The 12,330-nt window shown below is 46.6% G+C and overlaps 1 protein-coding gene across 1 annotated transcript in view; it reads right to left on the bottom strand.

Moving 5' to 3' along the window:
* LOC137165085 (antigen WC1.1-like) overlaps positions 1–12,330 on the bottom strand; it is a gene marked incomplete at its 3' end in the record, with an annotated part of 40,320 nt that overhangs the window by 15,514 nt on the left and 12,476 nt on the right. The window contains 6 exon segments of the mRNA XM_067566176.1: positions 731–1,042; positions 1,484–1,678; positions 1,681–1,797; positions 1,877–2,194; positions 7,306–7,620; positions 7,867–8,181. Of these exon segments, the coding sequence (XP_067422277.1) occupies positions 731–1,042; positions 1,484–1,678; positions 1,681–1,797; positions 1,877–2,194; positions 7,306–7,620; positions 7,867–8,181 (1,572 nt within the window).

Raw genomic sequence — 12,330 nt, 5'->3', positions numbered from 1 at the left:
CAGGACGCTCAAGCAGAAGCAGCAGCAGGAGCTCCTCTGCACCAGCAGTGACTCCCACGGGAGCTGTAGGAGAATGGAGATAGGGAAGCCCCAGAATACTAAGGGCCCTGTTCCCAGCAGATTAGCCAGAGTCATTAGACGGCAATTAGGAGCAGCTGAGGCCAATTAAGGCCAAGCCAGGTGCCTGATAAAAACCCTCTGCCCCAGATGGAGAGTGGGGCAGGGCTGGGCCTGAGTGAGAGTGGGGCACTGGGGACGGGACGGGACGGGACGGGACGGGACGGGACGGGACCGGACCGGACCGGACCGGACCGGACCGGACCGGACCGGACCTGTCCCTGGCAGGACTGAGATACTCCCCCAGACACAGGGGCCTGTGAAAGGAAGCAGGGCCTGAGAATCCAGAAGGACGGAGGGGGGAAATTAGCCCAGGGGAAAGACTACAGCTGTGAGTAGGGTGCCAGCAGCATATAGCTGCTACTCATAGGGCCCCTGGTCCAGGACCCAGAGGAGCAGGTGGGCCTGGGTCTCTACCCCCCCTCCTTGGGGAGACGGGGTAACTGGTTACGCCCTGGCCCACTACAAGAGGCAAAAGCGTGAGACCCACTAGGGTGAAGCCGGCCATTTGCCACAAGAGTAACAAACTATAATAATTATATGAAACACTTTCAGTGACCTAGACCTGACCGTTGAGAGTGTGTGTGTGTGTGTGTGTCCATTTGCTATATACCTTGGCAGGAGAGGTGGGTTTCTTCTACTCTGTTACACGACTGTGGTTTCCAAGGGTCTGATGGGCATTGCCACAGGGAGCTGTGCGGCTTTTTGCACTGAACACCATCCACCCAGGTGGGGCCAGAGCCGCTTCCATGTGTAGAGTCTCTCAAAAGAGTCCCTGCGTCTCCACAGTCCAAGTGTTTGCATATAAACGCCATGGTGACTGGATCCATAGGACTGCTGCAAACACTGCCCCAAGTCCCATTGTAGAAAACCTCCAGCCGCCCAGCACAGTCACTGCCATCCACCAGTCTCAGATCCGTGAACTCTAGAAGGAAATGCACAGGTCGGGTGTGAGGTTTTCTGAGTGTGACACACACTGGGGTGTGAAGGCTGAAATCCCAGAGATCACTAACAAACCTGCCCATTCTTCTACAGCAGCAAGATTCATCTGAGGAATCAAAGAGATTCTTCTAGAGACCAGTGACAGGCCCATGAGCACTGGAATTGTTATTTAAAAGACACCATTTACCAACAGTGACACACAGTGGTACCCAAGATTCACAAATTACCCCATGTTCTAAGGCTAAGGAAATAATGTGACATTTCCAGTCCCCCTTAGTATTAGCTGTTGGCAGTGCAGGTAGGTAGGTGGGGGAGAAAGAGAAAGGAGATAAACTTTCTGTCATCTTTGCTCACTGCTCAAACACCCCTATGCTTCATTAAGTCCCCTGCTGACCAGTCTCACAGGAGCATTCCCAGAACAGACCTGAGCAAAGAACTCCTGCGTCCTCTTTGTGTCTGCAGTTGTGCTGGCCCCAGCCCAGGGAAGGACACTCCCAGAGACTGGTTTCATTCCCAGAGCAGTTCACATCATCCAGCCAGATCGGCCCAGATCCTGGCCCATAATGAGCAGAGACAGTTGCATTGATGGCGTGTCCACATCCCAGTTGTTTGCAAACACGTTGGAGTCTGGTAGCTCCCAGGAATCATCACAGACTGTTCCCCAGGTGCCATTGTAATAAATCTCCACTCTCCCAGCACAGCGACCTGCCCCATCCACCAGTCTGATCTGCCTGCTCCCTGCAGGGAGAGAGCCCAGCTGTTAATTTGTATTTTCCCACTGAACAGAAAATGTTTGTGAGATTTGGAAATGAATCACCTGAGCAAACGACACCGACGTCCTCAGCAATTCCTGCCTGGGCTGTCTCAGTTGTGGAGATGTTGCAGAGTGTCAGATTAGCCTCATTTCCTGCACACTGGACCCTTCTCAGCCCCACGGGGCCCGTTCCTCGCTCAGACTTATGGGGGTTATAAGCTTTCTCAGCGACTCCGCACTGGAGCTGCCTGCACACCACGCTGGCGTCGTTCATGTCCCACTGGTCATCCAGCACTCTGCCCCACGCACCACGGAGGGAAATCTCCACTCTCCCATCGCACCGGCTCTCCCCATTCCACAGTCTGAGTGACTCCCGACGACCTGGGCTCAGGAGAGATGGGACATAGACTGAATAACACTCCCTGTTGTGCACTAGAAATATTCCAGAGTGCACATGCAATGCTGGACTGTTTCTAAGTAAGAAGGAACAGCCCAGTGATAAGAGTGTGTCCCAGTGTTAAAGGGAACAGCCTCTGGCAGAAGATACTTTTCATTTGACTCTATAAGTGGAAGGTGCTGTCAGGATTGCAATACTCTGGGTTTGACAGAGGGGCTTGCTAGCAGACACTGTAAATGAGTGAACGAGGGCATTCCCGGGGATCACTGATTGAGAAAAGCTTCTCTCTGTGCACTGCTGGAATGGCTCCTGAGGTTTATAGTCACTGGACTTCAGAAAAGCAGCCTTTGACTTCCTCAGGAAGCTGATGGGCCTGATCCCCTTGGAGGCTAAGATGAGGGGGAAGGGAGTCCAGGGGAGCTGCTGTATTTTAAAGAAACCTTATTGAGGGTGCAGGAACAAACCAACCCAATGTGCAGAAAGAAGAGCAACTATTACAGGCAATCAGCTTCACTTAACAGAGAAATCTTAGGTGATCTTAACCACGAAAAGGAAGCTTACAAGAAGTGGGAGCTTGGACAGATGACTAGGGAGGAGTATAAAAATACTGCTCAAGGTTTCAGGAGTGAAATCAGAAAGGCCAAAGCACAATTGGAGTTGCAGCTAGGAAGGATTGTAAAGGGTAATAAAAAGAATTTCTACATGTTCTATGTTCGCAACTAGAAGAAGGTCAAGGAAGTGTGGGTCCCTTATTGAATGGGGAAATAGCCTAGTGACAGATGATGTGGAAGAAGCTGACGTATTCAATGCTTTTTTTGCCTCTGTCTTCACAGACAAGGTCAGTTCCCAGACTACTGCACTGGGCAGCACAGAATGGGGAGGAGGTGAGCAGCCCTCAGTGCTGAAAGAACAGGTTCAGGACTATTTAGAAAGGCTGGACATGCACAAGTCCATGGGGCTGGATGCAGTGCATCCGACAGTGCTGAGGGAGTTGGCTGATGTGATTGCAGAGCCATTCTGGTGATCGGGGGAGGTCTCAGACATTTGGAAAAAGACAAATATAGTTCCCCTCTTTAAAAAAGGAAGGAGTATCCGAGGAGCTACAGACCAGTCAGCCTCACCTCAGTCCCTGGAAAAATAATGGAACAGGACCTCAAAGAGTCCATTTTGAGGCACTTCGAGCAGAGGAAAGTGCTTAGGAACAGTCAGCATGGATTCACCAAGAGCAAGTCATGCCTAACCAACCTCATTGCCTTGTATGATGAGATGACTGTCTGTGTGGATGTGGGGAAAGTGGTGAATGTGATATACCTTGACTTTAGCAAACCTTTTGATACGGTCTCCCACAATATTCTTATCAGCAAGTTAAAAAGGTATGCATTGGATGAATGGACATTAAGATGCATAGAAAGTTTGCTAGATCACTGGGCTCAACGGTTAGTGATCAGTGGCTCGATGTCTAGTTGGCAGCTAGTAACAAGTGGAGTGCCCCAGGGGTTTGTCCTCATGCCGGTTTTATTCAACATCTTCATTAATGATGTGGAGGATGGGGTGGATTGCACCCTCAGGTAGTTTGCAGATGACACTAGGTTGTGGGGATCTGGTAGATACACTGTAGGGTAGGGATAGGATACAGAGGGACCTAGACAAATTGGAGGATTGGGGCAAAATGAATTTGATGAGGTTCAACAATGAGAAGAGCAGAGTCCTGCAGAAGAGAAGAATGAGGTGGGATTTGATAGCCGCCTTTAACTAGCTGAAAGTGGGTTCCAGGGAAGATGTAGTTAGGCTGTTCTCAGTGGTGGTAGGTGACAGAACAAGGAGCAATGGTCTCAAGTTGCAGTGTGAGAGGTCTAGGTTGGATATTAGGAAAAACTTTTTTACTAAGAGTGTGGTGAAGCACTGGAATGGGTTACCTAGAGAGGTGGTGGAATCTTAATCTTTGGAGGTGTTTTATGCTCTGCTTCTCAAAGGTCTGGCTGGGACGATTTAGTTGGGGTTGGCCATGCTTTGAGCAGGGGGTTGGACCAGATGACCTCCTGCAGTCCCTCCTAACCCTAATCTATTATTCTATGATTTTTACTTAGAAGGGATTTTCCTTCTTGTAGTTGTAAGAAGAAATCAGCATCCTCATCTGCTGAGGAGTTCCCTCCAAGAACCAGGGTATGGGCAGGGTAGCCAGTTAGGAGAGGCAGGGCGTGGCTGCAGGGAATACAGTTAGGAATGCAGGTAGCAGCTTCTGTGAGAGGTGGGAGAACTGCGAGGTGAATTACCACCACGGTACAAAGGTATCAGCTGTAAAGAGGAGAGCAGACATCTGTTGAGAGTGCTGGGCAGCACCCATATAGGCTTAGTCATGGTGTGTAATGGAACCAGTGACCCTGAGCACTGTGAGAGAGAGTCATGGAAACTATTTGTAAATTATTAAGAAGAAGGTTTCAATCCACAGCTTTTTTGGTAGGTTTCTCTGTAAGGATCCCAGTACCAGCCAGTGAAGAAGCACTATGGAGACTCAGTGCATGGATGAGAAGATGGGGCACAGAGGGGAGCTGCACCTTCATTAAGCAGTGGGGGTCCCTTTGGTGAGGGGAGAAGCAGATGATCACAGTGGCCTCTTTGGGTCTTATAAATCCATGGATCTATGACTCAGATCCAGAAGACGGGCTCCATTGAGCCACAAGGGAGCCAGACTGGCTGGCAATTAATATTAAGTTTTCCAGTGAATTATTTTTTCCACAGGGCCCTGCCACTGTCTGTGGCCAGGATGGATGAATGGGGGATGTGCAGTGTCAGGCTGTTGCCTGTACGACCCCTGCCTCATTCACTTTAGAAGCTGGAAGAGAATGAGCAGGGGAGCACAGGAAGAACCAGGATGATCTTGCTAAGAGCAGTGACTGTCGTGCACTAGAACTCAGCTCTATTCCTGCCTCTGCCGCAGGCGTCACAGGTGATGCAGAGCAGGTCTCTTAAACCAGTTTTTATGGGGTCTGATTTTCAGAAGCACTGAGTACTCACAACTGCAGCTAGAGTCCAGGCGGGATGTGGATGCTCAGCCACTCTGCAGTAAGGCAGTGAGGTCTGGTGGAACCAGTCCAAATATTCAGTTTTCTCCTGGTTGCACTGCTGAGCACACTCCTGGGGGCCTTGGGCAAGTCACTTTTCATTTCTCCCTGTGTCACCATCTGTCAGATGGAGCTAATAATAATACTTACCCACCTACGTCCCTGGAGTTTTGTGAGGGTTTATTAATGTCTGTACAGTATTTTGAAGACAAAAAGCTCCACAGAAATGGTGCGTGCTCTGAAGAAACAGGCCCTGAGGATCTCAGGTTGGAGCCCAATCACCCGAAATGAGTAGCGAGTTTGGAATTTTGGCTTTAATCGTGGATAGTAAAATTTTAAAAAGCAAGTGTAGGAGAGTAAAGAGTTAAAAGCGGGACAAATGTTCCGGCCTAAGCTACAGGGAATGGAGTCATGGCACAGGCAAACCTTGTTTCTGGTAATTGGTGTGAATTCTAGTTAGAGTCTGTTATCTCTCTTCTTTTCCTCCCTTCCTGGCCATCTGTGCAGGGGATGAGACTATCGTCACTCCAGTACAAGGTCTTTGGCGGGAAGAAAGCATTATCTTCTTCCCCCCACCCATCCCGGCATGCCTTTACCTCAAAGAATGTTAGTGTAAAATGTATAGGTTTTAAGGTGATGTGTCTGACCTCTGTATGGTAATCCTGTAAACAACAAACAGGGGCGGGTATAATTATATTCATTATGTAGTTGTTAATATTAATTTTATAAGTGTCGATGTAACCAAATAAGGGTCTATGGGGAGTTGCTGGAAATTTACACAGTTACATACTGTTATGGATAAAAGAATTGTAAAGTAACTCCTTCATCGTTCACTTGCGGTGTCGAGCTGGAACGAGCAGGCAATAAAGGGTTCCGTCTCCCCATTCCACCCCTGGGACAACCTGTTTGGTTATTTCTAACAGCAACTAAATGATGTGGGAACCAAGTGCCATTTTCAGACTAAAGCAACACAAGGGTGAAATCTCCATGGTTCTTGGGCCCCTACGTTATTGGGAAAATATGAGATTTAAGTCCCTAAGTCACTTAGGCACATTTAAAAATGTTATTCTTGGGCTTCTAAGTGCCTAAATCACTTTTGAAATGGGCATCATAATAGTCTGCTATCTCTCCCAAGGGTGTTAGAGCAGGTCGACAACCCAAATATTTTCCTGTGAAGTATTTCCAATGCAGTATTTCAGCTTTTAAACAGATCCAATATATTGGCATGTGGAAACAGAATGAGAAATTTTGTTTAGATGCTGATTAAAATGTTGATTCACTTCAACTTTTGGAAAATGAAATAAATCAATTTTCCGTTTCAGTTTTTGGGTTTACAGGTTTCCTTTTTCCTCCCCCTTTCTCATTTTCATCTTTTTTTAATTTTAAAAAGTTAGAAAAAGGTTTTTAAAAAACTGTAAGAAAGCAGGGGATTTTTTTTTCAGTGGGAAAGGTGTGAGAAAAGTAAAAAAAATAGTAAGAGAAAGCAGGACTTTCCCTGCTACCAAAATAGCCTCAGGACCCCATGTGAGAGAAGGGAAATGGTTGTTTTCAGCAGTTTATAATTCAGCCAAACCTGGAAGGAATTTCACTGCACTAGGGAAAAGCACTTTCCTGGCCCCCGCACTGACCTCTTGCCGAATTGCAAAGGCCTGCTGCAGACAATGAGGGCCTGAGGACTTGTCAAGAAGGTGCTGAGAATTTTATAACAGGAAGTGTGAAGCAACCTCTGTATTGGCGATTGCTACTAGCTCCATCACTAATTACTAGTTCTGCCCCTGGTCCACTGCCCTGCGTAAGGACTTAGTTGCTGTCCTTTTTACTGGAGAATCCAGGGCTTTCCCGAGTCACAACTATTCTTTTGTGATAATATTATTTACTTTAATTTTATTTTTAATATATTTACTGTTATTATACCTGGTTTAGTAACTAGCTCCCCGTTCTCCTTCCTGTGCGCTGAGGTCCCCCTGCTCTAGGGGGCAGTGTCACACACTGAGGGGCAGGTGTCATTAATCCAGCATTTCTCCTGCACTTACCTGAGCAATTGACACCGGCATCATTGTCGTGTGAGCACTGAGAGGCCCCCAGGGCAGTAACAGGGCAATACCCCAAATGGGCTTCAGTCCCTTTACAGTGAAATGTGTCTGTCCAGACAGAGCCGGTTCCCTTCCCAAAATACCCTCCTCCCGGAGCTGATACAGCGAATCCACAGTCGAGCTGATGACAGAGAACGTTGGCGTCTGGTAAATCCCAGCGTGAGTCACAGACGGTTCCCCAGGCACCAAGAACCTGGATCTCCACCCTCCCTGAGCACGCTGAGCTGCCGTTCACCAGCCGGAACCCTGTGTGCTCTGGGGAGAAGGGAGAAGGGGTTTAGAGAGGGAGCCTTGGATCTATTTCATACCAAATCGTTAAAGAAAGGGAAGTCAGGGGGGATTTGATCCATTTTTAGTTACCTTGTATCATTTGGGTTTTACCAGAAGCTGATGCCAGCCCTATTATCCTAGCTCACTACACAGTGAGATCATTTATTTTTCTGCATCCTAATCTAGAATACACATCACTGGGATTTTAAAGACTTTGCACTGAATTCTTACGTGTGCATATGGCTCCTGCATCCTTTGCGTGGGAACATGTATGACTGATGTTCATTATCCTGGGACAGTACGCAATGTGTAACTCATTCCCCTCACACTGGAGTTTTTCAGTCCAGATCGGTCCATGTCCTTCTCCAAAGTGAGCTCCTCCTGGGATAGCTAGAGCTGTTCCACACTGTAGTGCATTACAGATAATGCTGGCAGCTTTGAGATCAAAGTGGTCATCACAGACAGTGGTCCATGTTTCTCCATCTCTTATCTCCACACGTCCTGAGCAGGCATTATGCCCTCCAACCAGCTGGGTTTTAATGTGTCCTAGAGAGTCAAAGAAGGCAAGAATTTACCTAAGGATTTAGATGCCTAGGGATTTAGATGCTCCACTGCCATAGAACTTTGGCTATATCCTGGTTCAGTGGCAAAGTGTAGGCAGCAATTAGAAACAAAACAGCAATATATAACAAATGGAAAATTGTAGAACTAGAGAGCAATCAATATACATTAGAAGATATGATGTATAGAAAATGTATAAGGGAAGCTAATAACATCAGGGGAAAATTCATGGGTGACAGGGCTAAGGAGAATCAGAAGGAGTTTTTAAAGCGTATTAGGAACAAACAAAACATCCCAACAATGTTGTAATTCCACTACAAATGAAGATGATACAATTATTAATAATGATGCAGAAAAGGCAGAAGTATTCAATAAACATTTCTGGTTTCAGATAGAAGCAGGATGTGTTTTCATATCATGTAAAGAGGATGAACTACTCTTCACTCTATTGGTAACTAAGGAGGAAGTTAAACAGCATTTACTAGGTATGAACAATTTTTAAATCAGCCGGCCTGAATAGCTTATAAAATTATGGTATAATAAAAAAGCAGGGTTGGAAGAACTTCAAGAGAACATCTAGGCCATCTCCGTCCACGAACACAAACTTAAGTATACTTAGGCCATTCCTGACTGAAGTTTGTCTCATCCATTCTTCAAAACAACCAATGACAGGAATTCCATAACCTCCCTTGGTAATCTGTTCCAGTACCTAACTACCCTTATAGTTCAAAAGTTCTTCCTAATATCTGACCTGAATCTCCCTTCATGCAATCTAAGCGGATTACTTCTTGTCCTACCACAGTGGACATGGAGAACAATTGATCACTGACCTCTTTATAACAACCTTTTATATATTTGGAGATTGTTATTGGTCCCCCTCAGTCTTCTCTTCTCTAGACTAAGCATGCCCAGTTCTTTCAACATTTCCTCACTGGTGATGTTTTTTAAACCACTTATCATTTGTGATGCTCTCCTCTGGACACCCTCTAATTTGTCCATCATTCTTAAAGCATGATGCCCAAAACTGGATATGGTACTCCAGCTGAGGCCTCACCAGTGCTGTGTGGAGTGAGACAATTATTTCCTGTATCTTACATCTGACATTCCTGTTAATACAACACAGAATTACATTTGCTTTTTTCACAGCTCCATCATACTTTTTCAATTTGTGATCCACTGTTACACCCAGATCATTTTCTGCAGTACCGTGGCCTAGCCAATTATTCCCCATTTTATTTTTGTGTATTTGATTCTCCTTCCTAAGTCTAGTATTTTGCACTTGTCTCCATTGAATTGTAAAGTATTCATTTCAGACCAATTCTCCAATTTACCAAGGGGATTTTGAGTTCTAATCCTTCTTCCAAAGAGCTTGCAACTCCTCCCATCTTGGTGTAATCCAGACATTTAATGTATGTATTCTCTGCTCCATCATCCAAGTCAGTAATGGAAATATTGAGTAGTGCCAGACCAAGACCCGTGATAATATTTATTTATCCACAGGAACATACTGATCAGAAAGAAAAGGGTTAAAGCAACTAAAGGCCTACAGGCCTATGTCTTACTAAAGCTCAGCATTTTCCTTGAAACCTGGGCTGGCCCAAATGATCCCACGTACCCCCATTTCTGAGGACTGGTTTCAGTCTCTTTCACTGCAGTCTGTGCTGCTTCCTCTCTGTTAATCAGGGCTCCCCTTTTAACAGTTCCCAAGGTCTCTGTTGAAGATTTTCCTCCTGAGGATCCCTGTGATGGGGTATCTACCCCACACAGGTGTAAAATGGGTTAGTCTCACATGTGAGCAATGGAGGTGAGTCCTCCAAGCAGCTAGAGAGCCTGCGCTGGGTTCAGCCATTCAGGAAAGGGCTAGTGGGAGCAACCAATCAGGGCCCAGGAGGCTCACCTAAAAGCAGCTGCTGGGCCAGAGTTGGTCAGAGTGCCTGGAACTCAAGATGGGAGGACTGGGTTCCTAGCTGGTGGATGGAAGCTAGCACCATAGACAAAGCAGTTACTGGCAGGGACCAGGGGAGCAAATGGGAGCTGCTGGTTGGCTGCTAGGATTGACATGCTGAGGCCCTGAGATAAGGGTGAAGAAGGTGCTGGGACCACAGGGAAGTGGCCCAGGGAAATATACGGAACAGTTGGAGGGGAGGCAGCATGTGGCTGTCATCTACAGGGTCCCTGGGCCGGACCCAGGGTAGTGGGTGGGCCCAGATTCCCCCCATTTGCCACTGAGGGAAGTGGCTAGATGAATGGACTGCAAATACCGAACTCCAGGATGAGGAAACACTGATGGTGACATGGCTGGAGGGCCAAGTCATGAAGAGGACGTGGCAGTTCCTGGAGATGCTGCCAGTGGACGAGGAGGCGGTGACTTTGTGCAAACCATGGACAGGGGATGTCATCCTTGAGCTAATCCCCAACAGTGACCAGGAGGAGGCTCCAGTCCAGTGGTGAGTGCTGTGCCCCAAGACAGATCCCTCCGCTCTCCCAATCTATGGAGGGGGTTGTGTCCAACAGCAAAAGATAAATGGACTTGACACCTGTATTTTCAGACATGCATCAGTTACTAGGTTATCTGAAGCCATTGTCTGCTTTCCCAGGACAAGGGAGAGCTCCAGCAGGAGTTACCCTTTGAACACCGGTAGGAAATGGAAAAAGAGCAATCAAAGAAATAGAGGTACACGTGACATTCATAAAAATGCAGGGGTCATAGGAGACAAACAACTGAACATGAGCTCCTACTGTGATGTTGTAGCTAATGTGGTCCTGGGATGGATACACATGGTGTATTCAACATGAAATTTGCTCCCAGGAATCCCAGCAGATGCTGAGTGAATCTGACATTCTTGTCAGTTTCACCAGTGCTAACAGTAAGACAGGAAAGTCCATTTCTCACAGTCTGTGCTGGGGCTTCCACTGGCTGTGGTGGTGGGGCAGCCCTGCCATGTGGAATGCCTTAGGCTGGGGAATCCTGGCCCAGCTGGGAATGTGGTAGCCCATCCCAGGACTTCCAGGCTCTCGCAGCTGGAACTGGGAGCCGAGACCTGGGTAAAGCTGGGGTGCCCAGTGGTTTCAGGTGCCGCTCTGCATGGCTGGGCTTCCCCAGAGCCGTGGAACCTAGGAGACCAGGGTCTCTGGTCTCAGGGCAGTGCTCACCATGGGGCTGCCCCAGAGACATGATCTCTGGAAGACTGGGTTACCCAGCTCCAGGGTATTTTGCATGGCAGGACTGACTGTTGTCTGCCAGGCAAGTTGGATGGGAACCATGCAGGTTTCTGCCACAACCCTGCCTTTGGTTTGAGGAAAGTTCACTGAATCTGATTCTCTTTCACGAGAAAGTTTGGGTTCAACAAACTGGCATTTTCCAATGAAACTCTGTTTCATCAGATAATTTCTGCCGAGCTCTAGTAGGGAGGTGGTTTTACTACTTTGTACAGCATTGGTTAAATTGATACTGCATCCAGTGATAGTGTCCACATTTTAAGAGGGATGTTAAAAAATTGGAAAGGGTGAGGAAAAGAGCCACAAAAATTCAAAATTAGCCTTGCAATGAGAAATTTCAGGAGCTCAATCTGTTTTGTTTACCAAAAAGAAGACCAAGAACTGATTGGATTATACATGTAAGTACTTTCGAAGAGATAAAACACTGTGTAATAAAGGCCTGCTTGATGTAGTGGAGAAAGGCAGAACAAAAACCGATGGTTGGAAATTAAAGCCAGATAAATTCATATTAGAAGTTAGGCATACATGTTTCATAATGAGGGTGATTAGTTTGTTCCATTGGTTACCGATAGATGGGAAGCAGAAGATTTCCCACTACCTGAAGTATTCAGATCAAGACTGGATGCCTTTCTGGAAGATATGCTTCAGCCAAACACAAGTAATAAAATTCAGAACAGGAGTAACTACATTAAATTCTATAGCCTGTGTTATCCAGGAGGTCAGATTAGATGAACTAATGCTTTCTTCTGGTCACAAAATCTACAAAGCAATGAATCTGAAAGAAAGTTAAGTTTGTCAAGTCAAGTACTCAAACATTCAGAGTGCTAAACTTGCACTTGTCTTTGAAACCTTAATAAGTCCGTCTTGTGACTATGCGTGATAATGCTCTTACATGATAATTACATGATCATATAC

Source organism: Emydura macquarii, unplaced genomic scaffold, assembly GCF_026122565.2.
Source record: "Emydura macquarii macquarii isolate MOO-44397 ecotype Brisbane River unplaced genomic scaffold, CSIRO-AGI_Emac_v2 contig_2739, whole genome shotgun sequence".
NCBI classification, from domain to species: Eukaryota; Metazoa; Chordata; order Testudines; family Chelidae; genus Emydura; species Emydura macquarii.
This window is presented reverse-complemented; position numbering and strand designations above follow the sequence as displayed.